This window comes from Lupinus angustifolius, unplaced genomic scaffold (assembly GCF_001865875.1).
Source record: "Lupinus angustifolius cultivar Tanjil unplaced genomic scaffold, LupAngTanjil_v1.0 Scaffold_88_24, whole genome shotgun sequence".
Lineage (NCBI taxonomy): Eukaryota > Viridiplantae > Streptophyta > Magnoliopsida > Fabales > Fabaceae > Lupinus > Lupinus angustifolius.
This window is the reverse complement of record NW_017724376.1, coordinates 1-16,019: the sequence shown is the minus strand read 5'-3', so window position 1 is coordinate 16,019 and position 16,019 is coordinate 1. Positions and strand designations below refer to the sequence as shown.

At 35.7% G+C, this 16,019-nt stretch overlaps 1 protein-coding gene across 1 annotated transcript; it reads left to right on the top strand.

The window, feature by feature from the left end:
• Positions 1-10,590: 10,590 nt before the first annotated feature.
• LOC109339666 lies at positions 10,591-11,340 on the top strand. Its single transcript, XM_019577148.1, has 2 exons — positions 10,591-11,014; positions 11,057-11,340. Exons 1-2 carry the CDS (start codon positions 10,591-10,593, stop codon positions 11,338-11,340), a joined length of 708 nt encoding a protein of 235 aa, XP_019432693.1.
• Positions 11,341-16,019: the final 4,679 nt, after the last annotated feature.

Sequence of the window (16,019 nt, the reverse complement as noted above, 5' to 3'; positions counted from 1 at the left end):
CTGTGAGGTGTTTGGAATGGTAAGATATGTTCATGAAAGACAACTTTTTGTAACACAACAATCTCCTTGGTCTTTAAGTCAAACAGGATAAAACCCTTAGTTCGTAGTTTGTATCCAAGGAATAGGGACTTCCTAGCCCTTGGGTCTAATTTGGTGTTGTGGTTTGTGAGTCTGGAGTCATACACAAGGCTGCCAAAAGGAGACCTTTGCTATAACACATTAGTTGATAATCAATTGATTAAGTACACTACATTGTTGGCAGCATACCCCCAAAAGCCTTTTGGTAAATTGGCTTAGAAAAAGGGATCTAGTGCTATATAATACGTGTCTATGCTATCTCTCAACCACAACATTCTGCTGTTGTGTCTCAATGTAGGATGTTTGGTGAATAATGCCAAGGCTAGCATAGAATTTTAGCATTAAGAATTCCAAGCCATTGCTTGTCCTAATGCTTTTAATTTTCTTATCATATTGGACAGTGGCTAATTGGATGAAATTTTGGATCATAATTCTTGCTTCTAACTTGTTGGTCACAAGGTAGATACATGTATGTCTTGTAAAGTCATCCACCAAAATGACAAAATATCTATGTCCATGGATGGTGGGCGCACCAAGTGGTCCCCATATGTTCATATGGACTAGATCAAAACCATTTTTAGTAAAAGAGGAATTGAGGTTGAAAAGTAATCTTGATTGCTCAACAATATCACAATAAGCACATACTTTATTGGAATCAAACTTCACAAAAGGGAAAGAATGAATTACATTTTTGAGAATAATGTGTGAGGGGTGGCCTAGCCTAAAATGCTAAAGGTAAAAAAGGGAACAATACATTTTTCTAAGCAATTGATATTATGAGAATTCTTATAAGCATATTTGTCATTTATTCTGAGGATGTATAGGCTGTGATGAGATTTAGCATGACCAATCATCTCCAAGGAAGTCATATCCTGAATAAGGCAAAGAAAATTTGTCAAAGGTAAACTTGCAATGATTGGATTTAGCAAGCTTATGTAAAGATATGATGTTGTATTTAGAACCATGGATGTACAAGATATTGTATAGGGTCAAGTCCTTTGTGAGCTTAATAGTTCCTGAGTCATCATTGGTAAAAATAGTCAGTGGAGATACATCATTGGTAAAATAGTATAACAACAGTATATTATGAAAAAAAAGGATACATCATTGGTAAAATAGTCAGTGGCTCCACTATCAATTATCCAAGATTGATTGTTAATGGAGATACCTATGAGGATTGGTTCCTCTAAGTTGTCTGAATAATGGCTCATTTGGTTGATACTTTTCTCATGGTTGATGCTAAGTTGGAGAGGGTTTTCTTATGGTTCTCTAGCATCGTCTTTTCTTCCTTCAATGTGAGTTTCTTCATCAATGAGCTGAGTATGTTGTTAATGGCTCTATTGTTCTGTGCCTTAGATTTGAACTTGAAGTTTGGAGGGAAACCATGCTTGAAGTAGCATGTTTCTATTATGTATCTCTCATTTCCACAAAATGTGCACATATTTATGTTATTGCTAGGTTGTGTATATTCCTTTATTATTCATGTCCCTTCACACCTCCTTACGTTTCTGTTACTGTAGCCCCTTCTATTGTTCTTAGTGAGTCGATTCTTCCAAGATTGGGCTGAGTTTAGATTTTTTATTATGGGTTTGGTGTTTTTACTATACAACATTCCTTCTTGTTTCCTTTATTTTTTCAAAACAAGTGAGAAGACTTTGTTGATTGGTGGTAGGGGCTACATGACAAGATTTTGTGCATTCACTTTATTGCATTGATCACCTAAACCCTTGAGAAAGCATATCACGTATTTTGATTTTGTGTATCCTTTGATGGTTTTTAGCGTTGTACATGTTCATTGGATGGTATAACTACAATTTGGTATAGGCATCAAAGAATCCAATTCTTCTCATAGGGTCTTCAAATCAATGAAAAAGGTGGAGACATTTCTATCTCCTTATCTCCTAGCATAAATTTCTTGTAAAATATCATAAGTTCTGAAGTAATCCCCTTTTGAGAAACGGTCCTTTAGGACTTCCCATTACTCTTTAGTAGAATCTATGTATACAATGCTTTGACAATTTGCTGTGTGAGTGACCTTGTGATCCAAGAAAGCACCATGGTGCTACACCTCTCCCAAGAGTCAACGTTAGGGCCTATTTGTTATGGCATGGTTATGGAACCATTGACGAATTTAAACGTGTTCTTGGTTACAAGGTCATCTTAATGATCTGCTCCATGAATGGTAGTTCCATCCATCCAGAGTTGGTGAGACCAAGATTATGCCTGGACTCTCACCTGGGTGGAGGTAATAAGCATTGGTTGGGTTATGTGAGAAATCAGTAGCAAATGGTCCTTGATGTGTTGTGTTTCATTGAGTATCCATCACATTGATAGTGTAAAAGATGAATATATAGAAATATGAACATGGAATGTGAAGTAGAAGAAAAAATGGCGGAGAAGAAGAAGGATAAGAAAAGGCAAAGTATTGGATTTGCAGTAGAGATCTCAATATTATAACTCTGATACCATAATGGAAAAGCTTAATGTGTGTAGAAGATGAATACTTCAATTACTTCTTTATTGGTTGAATAACAATGGAATAATACAAACTTATATACAACTTGCAAATAAAGCTAGTGGAGGAAGTAACTAACTAACATTTAACTACCCAAAAAGCTAATCCTAGTTTAATCACCTGTCAAAATAGAACTCTGCTGCATAATCCAATACCCTAAACTACCAATAATATGAAACATGATAATTGGTCATGTTCATTTTCCATAGGTTGGCATTTGTTGCACCATCATGGAATCTGGTGCTTGGCTTTAGCCTAAAGGACACAATCATTGAGTACTAAGTGTCTCGTTCAGTTGGTGCGTGGATTCTTAGTGAAGGCCTTGGAGCATCATCCTTGGAACATGACTCGATCCTCCTCCTCCATGAGCTTGCATTAACCCTCTTCTAAGCATGGTATCCATAATGGACAATCTATTATAAAAAAGTCTCCAAGCAAAAATAATGAACTTCATAGGTGCTTTTGATTCCCATAGAAAATTGAGGTTCTTATTGTTGTACTCCTGATTATGTACCTGCATAACAATAAACTTTAATAAAATAATAATTTGTAACATCATGGGTCCACACCAACTAATCATGTGTGTTGTACGAAAATTTGCATTTTTATAGTTCCTGAATGAGGTTGTCAATTGACTCTTATTCTCAGTCAAATTGTTGCCTTCCAAGCAAGTTCCATTCCCACTTCCCCTTCGACCAAGTCCTAAAATCTCTAATAGAAGCTTTCGGGAAGAATTGAGATTATAGAGCCTCATAAACTCAAACATTAGGTTTTCGAGGGACCTAGCCAATTGTGTTTCCAAAATTTGGTATTAGCCCCAACTCCTTTTCGTACAACATTGTTTCAAAACAAATTAGAGTTTTCCTTGCTCCGAATTTCTAGATTACTTAGATCCTTGGACTTCTATACGACAAATTGCTCAATAAAGAACCAAATGATGTTGCAAACAAGTATAGAAAGAGGTTGTCGAATCCACAAGGACTTGATGAATATTAACCTTTCAACTAACAATTGTTATTCTAAATTACCTTCAAAAGGGTTTTCAAATTGATGATTATACTACAAATGACTATCGGGTTAAAATACTTTGATAAAAGAAGTTGGGATCGAATTTGGTAAGCACTATCAATTAACATACAATTCAATAATGCAAATGTATTTTTCAATGATTCTTCCATACAAATGACCTCAAATGTACTAAAAGCTAATGTCTTAGTCAACTTAGTATCTTGTACAATAAAGTTCTATGATTAGTAACTTTACACACAAGATTAAATATTATGACTCACAAAATCATATCTCTATATCTAGTAGTTTATATATGTGTAATATAATATACCAAATAATGGAATTATCAATATTATTTATACTTTGAAGAGAAGTAGTTTGAGTAATTAAGTATAAAACAAAATGACAAACAATGAAAGAAAGTAGTTATTATTTCATGATTTCCTAAAGTAAGAAACAATATGAAAATTTTAAAATACTAAAATGACAATTAAATTAAGACATAGGTAGTATGGTTCTAGACAATGATTTTTTGTGCACATGCTCCAAGATTATGTGGGAATTTGTTTCTTTGGGAAAACTCACAACTCTTTTTTAAATAACTTCCAACCTTGTTCACCAATTTTTTTTTAACTAACTCTACTTTTCATTTATGTTGTAAGGTAAAACTCTAATTCATTTTTATGTTATTCAAAAACGAAACGTTACAACTAATACTCTGGGTCAATAGGTTAATTTCCTAAACTTTTCCACACTTAAAAATTGAATATAACAACTAAAACTGAATAGTTTAAAGATCCTATTGAAGATAGGATAATAAAGTGCATAGCTGTAAAATATGGACCTGGATTTCATGCAGTCAAATTTTGGGACCTGTAAGTTGCTACAAAATATCTACTTGCGTCAAATACATATTTAACTTGATACTCATGACCTGTAACTATTTCACACCATTGAAAATTTAGTATATTACTATTTTCAATCAAATTTTTTCGGGTTTAACAAACATTTATACTCTTTGCACCTCTATATATAACTCACGTATCATTCTATGTTGTACTCAATTCAATTTCATTTTATCTTCTTCGTCATTCATAATTTAATATAATCTTATTTTTCTAAGGAACAAAAGATTTGTTTGAGTTTTTATTATCAAATGGTGAGCGAAATGGAGACCATCCTCAATTGGGGTGAAGTTGCACCAACCCTCCTAATATCTCGTTCTAAGAGTAGAAGATCCTCAAATTCTTTCAAAAAATTAGAGCCCATTGAAGAAGAGCAACATGATTCTAAGTTATTGTACAAGGGTCTAATTTATTTTCCTTTGCTAATATCTGGAATGTTATATATTTTCTTATATAGAGGATTGTTATGATTTGGTATTAAGAGTAACGTGAAATATTTTTGCTCATACTCTATGTAATATTTAAGGCGTAAATTATTGAAATTGATTTCTTGCTCAAATGTGATCGATGGAGATGAGCTTGTAACAAAGAAAAGTTTTGTATAACAAGAATTATGAGAAAATAATCTTTGTTAGCGTTGCTCGTATATGCAATGTCAATTATTCAGCTTCACATTTTTTCGTGGGTGTTCAAGATATAACGTTAATTGTAATAAACTTCATAGTTCGTGCAATAAAATGACGTAAAATATAACGTGGAGAAGTGAAAGGAAAACTGTTTATTCCATGAGTTCTATTAGTTAGGAATGAGTAACATATGTTGTTGAAAGATCCAAAAGACTCTTATATACCATTTCATTTTCATCGGTTAAAAAAATAAAACAGTAATTTAATATTTATAAACTTTATATTTTATGATCAACAAGAATGAATAGTACATTTTTTATTAGCAAAATGATTCAATAAAAAGGCACAAGGGATGTCAACCCAAAATACAAAGAAAAACACCCATCAAGAGCAATTACAGTTACACGGATAAGTAATACAAACCAATGATCTATACAGACATGCGCAAAATCATAAATTTTTTTACTTACACTAGAGCAAAACCAAGTCCATGATCTAATCTGGATCAAATCCATCAATTGGATATAGCTACACTCCTTAGCCGAAAAAATTACATCATTTCACATTAGCCGAATCCACCACAGCACAACAAACCAAAGCATACTCCAAGTTTTTCTAACTTTCAGTAATATAAACAAAGCATTAGGCATCACAAATAGATCAGAAATAAAATTAGGGAGAAGAATAGGAACCTAAAGCCAGCAATAAAAACTTTTCCACATGGATGAGGGAAAATCACAAGCTAAAAGAAGGTGATGAATTAATTCAACTTCATTTCCGTAGAAAATACAGTTTGAATCTATTCCACTAGCAATATTCCTCTCAAGGTTTTCCAAATAAACCAACAAACCTTCGACATAGCATAATTTATCCAACACCAATTAAGAAGATTATCACTAACTGAATTACCTATATCCATATATGATGAGTTAACACTATAAGCCCGAAAAGCATCTAATCTTCATCTCTACCTTTCAGAACTGCTTCTTTTGTACCTATGTTGATTTATCAATCCAAGAAGTTGATCAACTGAATCTCTCGCCCAAGAAAAAAGCGGATTTCTCCAAGTAATACATCAATTCCAAGATCTATTAATCCAAACTCCATAGCCAGCTACCATATTCTGTTCCATACTAACAAGTATAATATCAGAAACATGTCTTTAAAACGTTGATGGTCGAACCAAATATCAAGTCAGAATGATGTCATTGAATTGTCTCCAATTTCCTTCCACACACGAGACACTAACCAACCACTTTGGTTGTCGTTTAGCATGTCTATCATATCCAAGTTTCTCCACCATCTCGAAGTTGCTTCCAAAACATCTATGATCTTCTTTGATCCATATTTTGAATTTATCACTTTTACCCACAATGAATTTGTCTCATTTAACCTTCTCTACTTCCACTTCCCTAACAACACATCATTAAATTTGAATAGGTCCTTGACACTCAAACCTCCATACTTCTTTAGTTTGCAAACGTCTAACCATCTTACCTAAGGAGTCTTCTACCTCTATTATTTCCGCATAAAAATTCCTTTGAATTGTAATAAGATTTTGAATTACCTTGTTAGGTGCCTTAAAGAGATAGGAGATATGTTGCAATATTTGACAAAACAGAGTTCAGAAGAATAACCCTACCTCCCAAAGAAATATGCTTATATTTCCATGGTGCAAGTCTATAGGCTTCTGAGTCAATGATATTCTTCTAGGTACTAAATCTCCCGGTGTTAGAAGCTACCAAAATTCCCAAGTAGAGAAAATGAATAGTTCCTATCTTGCGGGGAAAAAAATTGGCCGCCATTGACACATTTATTAGCAACCCGAACTCCAATCAAAGAGCTTTTGGAAGAGTTGATCTTCATTCCAGACACTAACTCAAAACATCTAATAATAGTTTTCACACTCCACAAATTAGAAGTTTTAGGTTGGTAAATGACGTGAGCCCAAGTTGGATAATGATGAACTAAGAGGCATTGGTGGTCCCATGACAAGGCGAGGGCCAAAAGGGTACAAAATGCACTAGAATTACTCATGAAGGCATAAAGGAGAGTGCTCCAAGATCATACCAAGGGAGTTCTCACTTCATTCATTGTGTAACTCTAAATATTGTCCAAAATGAGGAAAATGTTGGACATGGCCGTGTACGCCTCTGTCCGAAATTCCCAAATTTTTTTAATTGGGACACGACCGTGTCCCAAGGCATGGCCAGGCCTTGTCCACCAAAAAATGCGAGAAAACTTGTGCCGTGTCAATTTTAATATTTCCTATTTATTGGTGCTAGTTTCTAACTTGTTCTTGTTCATTTGAATTCAGAATAAAGGCATCCTTGAAGAGTGAACAGTTGCATTAATTACTGTCAACATCATTAAAGCTGGAGAGAGACTATACTTATTGCATCAGATTGGGAATTCAAGAATGATAAATGAGAGTGCGACTTTCGTGCAAAGTCTCCACTCACTTAATTTATCCAAATAGGGAACTCAAGCTTGATAAATGAGGGTGTAATTTTCGTGCAATGCATCCAACCAAGCCTAAATGCACAATTCAAATATGGTCAAATTTCTCCAAAGAATTAAGGAATCCTAGACTAAAGTGCATCACTTCTTCATGGAAATTCAAAGTATCTTGCATTTTGTAATTTAATTACTTAGGAATTCCCAGGTCGGATATTTACTTGCATTATTTCATGTTCAACATGGTTGGAAGGGATCCAATGTAACCAGCCATATAATAGGTTTAATCTAATCCAAAAATAAGTCTTGATTCATGGTAGAGTCACGTGGGAACCATCATGGTTTGCCTATAAGTGTACTTCTCTTTTTATGAATGAAACTAAGTTTGTTTTGAGTTAAAAATTGAGGATTATTTCCTTGTGTGAGAGGATTTGTCTTCTACAAACTTCTTGGCTGAACCAAGATTAAAATTTCTATCAAGAACCAAGTTCTTGTGGTGAACATCACCCAGCTTATCAACACCCAAGTGTTGTGGCGCCTACCACCCCATTTCTTACCCATCTTCTTTTATCTTACAATATCAATGTGCTGCCAAAATTCACCATCAAAATAGCCCAGAAAGACGTGGGCAAAGTAAAGTACCAATTAACATAGATCATTATCAAGAACTTCCGAAATAGGTTCACATCAAGTGGCATCAGAGCTAAGGCTCTTGCTTGGTGTAAAGTTGTTCTTCGTTAGTTGTGTTCTTCTCTTTTACTTTCGTCTTACAAAAAAATTATAGTGTCAAAGTGTCAAAATCCGAAACAGAAAACAAAAGTGTCAAAAGTTTGAAATTCCAAAACAATTCGTGTCACAACATATCTTGGTTAGTTTGGGTGTTTCTTTCACAAATTATTGGTTCTACCCTTGGTTCATTCAAGAGGGCCGTGGAGGAGAGTGAGTGTTGAGAGAATACGTTTTCCACAAAAATATTGAGTGAAACACGAGTGAGTATCGAGTGAAACATTTTCTACCAAACATTTGAGTGAAACACAAAGAGAGTTGAGTGAATATGTCTTATGAGAGTGAGAGTCCACCATTGTTCCTAAGGACAGCAACACTTCATGCCATGATGACAATACAATTCCAAACCTTAAGAAGGGAGATGGAGTAAATGAGAGTGGAGTATGATAGGAGGCTTGGTTATCATGCAAATGGTTACTCAAGTGATGAGAAAGAAGGAGGAAAGAGGAGAGAAAGAAGAGGAGCATGTAGGGAGAGGAGACATGAGGAGGATAGGCTTGAAGGGGTCATGATAAAGGTTTCCACCTTTATTGGGAAAAAGGATCCAGAAGCATACTTAGAATGGGAGCTCAAAATGGAGCAAGTCTTTGAGTGCAATTCATACCACGAAAATAAGAAGGTTAAGGTGGCCGCACTTGAATTCAAGGAATATGCCATGATTTGGTGGGATCAACTTAACAAGGAGAGAAGGAGAGTAGGACCCAAGCCTATTGATTCATGGGTTGAGATGAAGTTGCTCATGAGAAGAAGGTTTGTCCCTAGTTCTAATCAAAGGGGTATTCATAACAAACTCAAAATACTCACTCAAGGGTCTAAGAATGTTGATGAATACTTTAAGGAGATGGAATTAGCTTTGCTAAGGTCCAATTTCGAGGAGGATAGGGAGGCTACTATCGCTAGGTTTTTACATGGATTAAACCAAGATATCCAAGATGTTGTTGAATTGTAACATTATGTTGAATTGGATGACTTGGTTTAACAACCCATGAAAGTGGAACAATAATTGAAGAGGAAGAAGTCAAAATTTTCCTCAAGTTCTAGTTCCAAATTTCAAGCTTCAAAGTTGATGGACAAGTCCAAGAAGGAAGGGGGCATTCAAAAATGGTACACCTAGTACCAAGGAGGCCGAGGCCACAAGCCAAGGCAAACAACAAATGGAGTTCAACCAAAGGAGTCGAGATGTGAAATTTTTCAAGTGCTTAGGCCTTGGACATATTGCTTCTCAATGTCCAACTAGAAGAACTATGATTTTGGAGAATGGAGAAGTGGAGTCTCAATCTGAGGCTTCTAGTGATGAAGAGGATGATCATGAAGGGGAGGATGATGCCATTTCCGAAGGAGATTTGTTCATGGTGAGGAGGCTCTTAGCAAGCCAAATCAAAGAGCATGATGCAAGTCAAATGGAAAACATCTTTCATATAAGATGTTTCGTGGATGGTAAGCTATGTTCTTTAATAATTGATAGTGGAAGTTGTGCAAATATGGTTAGTGCAATATTGGTGTCAAAACTTAATCTTGTGACTAAGTTACATCCCACTCCTTACCAGTTACAATGGTTAAGTGAGGTAGGGGAAATGCTTGTTAACAAGCAAGCTGAAATTCCATTTACAATTGGAAAGTATGAGGAATATGATTTATGTGATGTTGTTGACATGGAGGCTAGCCATTTACTCTTGGGCCATCCATGGTAATATGACAAGGGAACCACCCATGATGGACGTTCCAATAAGTTCTCTTTTCAACACCAAAATTGCAAGGTTGTGCTATCTTCATTGTCACCTAGACAAGTTGGTGAGGATCAAAAGAAATTGAGAGAAAAGATTGAGATGGAGAGAGAAAAATTATGTGAAAATCCGAGTGAAAAGAAAGTGAAAATGAGTGGGAAAAAGGATACACACAAAGACAAAAAGAGTGAGTTAGTAAAAAGATAGGGGTATATGGAAACCAAGGGGGAAATAAAACATGCTTTGATTTCAAAGCAACCTTTGTACCTACTTTTTAGTTGGGAGTTTTATCTAACCACTAACCCATCTAAGGAAGGAGAATTGCCTATGTTAGTTGAGAATTTGTTGCAGGAATTTGGTGATGTGTTTCCTAAGGAGGTACCTCACGATTTACAACCTATAAGAGGCATTGAGCATCAAATTGATCTCATACCCGATGCATCTCTACCAAATAGGCCAGAAAGGAGATTGAAAACCAAATTGGAGAACTGATGCAAAAAGGATGGGTTCAAGAGAGCCTGAGCCCTTATGTTGTTCCATTAACACCTCTTGATTTGTTAACAATTCCTAATGATTCTATTTTGAAGCATAGGGATGGATGGGCTAAAGAGGAATATGTTCAAAATTTACATGAGCAAGTCAAGGCTCAAATTGAGAAAAAGAATGCAAGTTATGCAAAGCAAGCTAACAAGGGGTGGAAACAAGTGATATTTGAACCCGGAGATTGGGTTTGGGTACATATGAGGAAGGAAAGGTTTCTTGAACAAAGGAAATTCAAACTCCTTCTTATAGGAGATGGCCTACTTTGTGTGGTGAACAAAGTGAATTATAATGTCTACAAGCTTGAACTTCCAAGTGAGTATGGTAACATAAGTGCCACCTTCAATGTTTCTAATTTAACCCCTTTTGATACAGGTGATGGCGAACTCATTTCGAGGTCAAAATCCATTTAAGAAGGAGGGGATGATGTGAACCCAAATGAGCCCAAGTTGGATAATGATGAACTAAGAGGCATTGGTGGTCCCGTGACAAGGGCGAGGGCCAAAAGGATACAAAATATATTAGGATTACTCATGAAAGGAATCAAGGAGAGTGCTCCAAGATCAGACCAAGGGAGTTCTTACTTCATTCATTGTGTAACTCCGAATACTGGCCAAAATGAGGAAAATGTTGGACATGGTCGTGCCCCAGGATACGGCCAGGCCATGTTCGCCTCTGTCCAGAATTCCCAAAATGTTTAACTAGGACACGACCGTGTCCCAAGGCATGGCTAGGTCGTGCCCACCAAAAAATGCGGGATAACTTGTGGTGTGTCAATTTTAATATTTCCTATTTATTGGTGCTAGTTTCTAACTTGTTCTTGTTAATTTGAATTCAGAATAAAGACATCCTTGAAGAGTGAACATTTGCATTAATTATTGTCAACGTCATTAAATCTGGAGAGAGACTACACTTATTGCATCAGATTGGGAACTCAAGAATGATAAATGAGAGTGTGATTTTCGTGCAAAGTCTCCACTCACTTAATTCATCCAAATGGGGAACTCAATATTGATAAATGAGGGTGTAATTTTCGTGCAATGCATCTAGCTAAGCCTAAATGCACAATTCAAAGTCCAAATTGCTTCCTTAAACTCGTGGAGACCATGGAATTCAATGATGGTCGGATTTCTCTAAAGAATTAAGGAATCATAGACTAAAGTGCATCACTTCTTCACGGAAATTCAAAGTATCTTGCATTTTGTAATTTAATTACTTAGGAATTCCCATGTGGGATATTTACTTGCATTATTTCATGTTCAACATGCCTGGAAGGGATCCGATATAACCAGCCATGTAGTAGGTTTAATCTAGTCCAAAACTAAGTCTTGATTCATGGTAGAGTCATGTGGGAACTATCATGGTTTGCCTATAAGTGTATTTCTATTTTGTTGAATGAAACTAAGTTTATTTTGAGTTAAAAATTGAGGATTATTTCCTTGTGTGAGAGCTTTGTCTTCTCCAAACTTCTTGGCTGAAGCAAGATTAAAAGTTCTTATCAAGAACCAAGTTCTTGTGGCGAACATCACCCGACTTATCAACACCCAAGTGTTGTGGCGCCTACCACCTCATTTCTTACCCATCTTCTTTTATCTTACAATATCAATCGGCTGCCAAAATTCACCATCAAAATAGCCCAGAAAAACGTGGGCAAAGTGAAGCACCAATCAAGATAGATCATTATCAAGAACTTCCAAAAGAGGTTCACATTAATAAACCATTATTGTATCATTTTCAAATTGTAAGTCAGTAACTTCCGTCTCCATCCTCCCTAGTTTGAACCCCCCCAAAGTGCAACCACTTCTTGTCATTCGAACAAACCCTACAAAGCTTTCAGCCACCATGTGGAACAAAAAGAGGGCCATCATATTTCCTTGTCTGATACCCTTTGAAACCGAAAATTGTGTCAAGGGAGTAACATTTACTAGGACCTACATGGTAGTAGAGGCTAGACAGATCTGAATCCATTTTCCCCCATCTCTCTAAAAAACCAAAAATGTACATCATATAATAATCAAGGAACTCCCAATTAACTAAATCATAAGTCTTCTCAAAATCCACTTTAAACATACACCTAGCACTATCCATATTGGAAGAATGAATGACCTCATTAACCACAACAGTAGCATCTACGATATTCCTTTCCTGAATGAAAGCCGATTTAGAATCTAAAATCAAAAGTTCCCTCACCCCTTTAAGTCCCCGCGCCAAAACTTTAGCCAGAATTTTATATTGAGAGCCCACAAGAGAGATTGGTCTGAAATATTGAATCTTTGTTGGATTATTGCATTTTTGGATCAGAGTAAGAAGAGAAGAGTTAAACCCTCTTGGAAGCTTGCAATCAACCTGGAATTCCAACAAAAAGGATACTAAATCTACCTTGATGATCTCCCGGAAATCCTGAAAAAAATCTGAAATTGAAACCATCTTGCTCTAAACTCTTGTCTCTCGCACAACTCCACATTGGCCCTTTTATCTCCTCTTCCACAACACTGTATCATGTGTAAGAGCTTGAGCATCTGATAAGCTATTAAACTCCTTCCCATCAAGAGTTGGTAAACTCATATAGGTGTTGTTGAACATCTGCTGAAAATAATTAGTAACTGCCTCCATTAATCATTTTTCTTCTTCGAACCAATCACCTTCAATCAAAACTCCAAAAATATAATTTTTCCACCTTCTATACAATCATAAAAGAATGTTGTGTTTGGATCTCCCTCGTTTAGCCATATAGCTCTAGATTTTTGTACCAAATAGTTATCCTCTATCCTAGCCATACTCCACCAATCCACCAAGTAATTCTTTCTCGATAATAATTGCTCCTTAGAAAGCTATGAACCCTCCCCAATAATGTCCAAAAGTTGATTTTTTTGACTAATTCACCCAATTTAGAATCCAAATAACCCAAGACCTCTCTATTCCACTCCTTTAATTTAACTTTTAAAAATTTCAACTTTTCCTTCACAACAAACGCTGACCATCCAGACACCTCTGATTCACACCAAGTTTTTAACACCAATTCCTTAACCCCATGATCAAGGAACCAATAATTGTAGAGTCTGAATGGTGAAGGGCCACAATTAAACCCATGATGCGAATAATCCCTATCAACACCCCTTTGAGTAGAATCTCTCCAATTAAGAAACCAATCTGTAGAAAGAAATTTTTTATCAAGTCTACTTATGACGCCCTGTCCTGATTAATACCAGGTGAAGCTATAACCAATTAGAGACAGGTCGTTCAACTCCATTTATCCCATCCACTCATTGAACAACTGCATTTCCCTCTGGCTGTACATATTTGAACTACCTCTTCTTTCTGACTCAACTCTAATGGCATTAAAATCTCCCATCAAACACCATACCACATTTCCCAAACTCCTTTCGAGATTACATAATTCAACCCATAATTTTTTCTTCAATTCCAACAAACAAGAAGAATAAATATTAACCAAGCAACAATTAATCTGACATTTGACCCTAATTCCTTGAACTGCCAAGTAACAACTCCCTTGAATGTGTTGATAATTGTGAATTTTCTAAAATCCCATATGCTTAGAATTCCACCTGATCTTCCCATTGAAGGATTAAACTCCCAATGACAATCCTAATTTCTCCATAACTAAAATCAAAGGTTAAACTTTGAGTCATAAGATGTGCTTGCAGTTACAAAAGGATATTTATAGAAACAAACTAACTCTCAAGCGAGGCTAGTCTTGCTAACCAAAATCTTCAATCTTGGTGAGCGAAAGTTATGTCTAGTTCAAATAGGTATCCTAAAACTTGTTCAATTCACGGATGCAAAACCATGATTCTGTAGAATCTGATTTTATGCTCCTCTTAAAAAAATAACCAAATCCAACTCAAAATCACATTACTAAAATTTTCAAAAGAATTTTTGGATATTATGTTTTTTATTTATTCAATTTTCCCATCTTCTTTGTTAATTTTTGTGTGTGTTGAAATTGAAACAACGAGATTGAGAGATATAGATATGAAACAAAAAGCAATCTTGATTCCATGTTTGGGCAGAAGAGAACAATGTAATAGGTAATATTGAAATGAATAAAAGTAATCGTAAATGACATGGATATGAGACAAAAAGCAATCTTGATTCTATGTTTCAGTGCTCATTGACTCCTAGTTAGCCTAATTATGGCTTGTGGTTTTTTTCCCATCAAAAAGCAATTATGTCGGGATGAATTTTTCACACTTCAAATTTAATGAAGTAGACCTTACTTTTATTTTAAAATCTGAAGATGCCCTTACTTTATTCTTCCTTTAAGTTTTGTATTTCATCACGAACTAAATATTTTTCCAACGTCTATAGTTTGTTGACGATGTTGCCTTTATTGCTTGTTCTTCAAGCTACTGCTATACACACCAAGTGCATAGACACCAACACAAAACAGAGAATGAATGGAGTAGGAAATAGAAAAGAAGAATGAAGAATTAGAGTTTACTTGGATAACAAGAAAGAACAATTCAATGAATATACCTCTTTGTATTATTGATTAACTTCAACTATCAATGAATATAATTGTACATCTCACATAGGCTAGACTTCTATTTATAGCATTCCTAACTAACTAACTCTTAACTAACTAGACTAATTAGGAAACTATTACAAACACAATGCCAAAAGCTGAATTATTAACAACACTCTTCCTTAATTCAGCTTTAATCTCACTTTACAACTCCAATCCTTTCCCTAAGCAATTCAAATCTGCTTCTCTTCAAAGGCTTGGTGAAGCCATCTGCCAACTGGTTTTCTGAGTTGCAGAACTCGACCTTCACCTTCCCTTTGCTAACTTGGTCTCTAATATAGTGAAACCTTGTCTCTATATGCTTGCTTCTACCATGAGCCACTGGATTTAAGGCAAGGTTAATAGCAGACTTGTTGTCCATCATGATCAGCATACTTTCTTCTGCATTCATTCTCAATTCTTCCATCAAACCTTTCAACCACACTGCTTGACAGGCACATATACTTGCAGCAATATACTCAGATTCACATGAGGACAAGGCAACCACTTCTTGTTTCTTAGAGCACCAACTCACTGGAGCCTTGTTCAATAGGAAGAGGTAACCAGTTGTACTCTTTCTATCTGTTTTGTCTCCACACCAGTCAGCATCAGAAAAGCCAACCATTTCTGATTTGCAGATTCTGTTGGAATTGGCAGGATACATGATGCCATACCCTATAGTTCCATTTAGATATCTAAGGATCCTCTTCACAGCATTGAGGTGACTTTGTTTAGGAGCTTCCATAAATCTGCTCACAACTCCCACACTGTATGCTACATCAGGTCTTGAGTTGCATACATACCTCAAGGATCCTATCATTTGCCTGTATACTGTCTTGTCCACTGCACCATCTG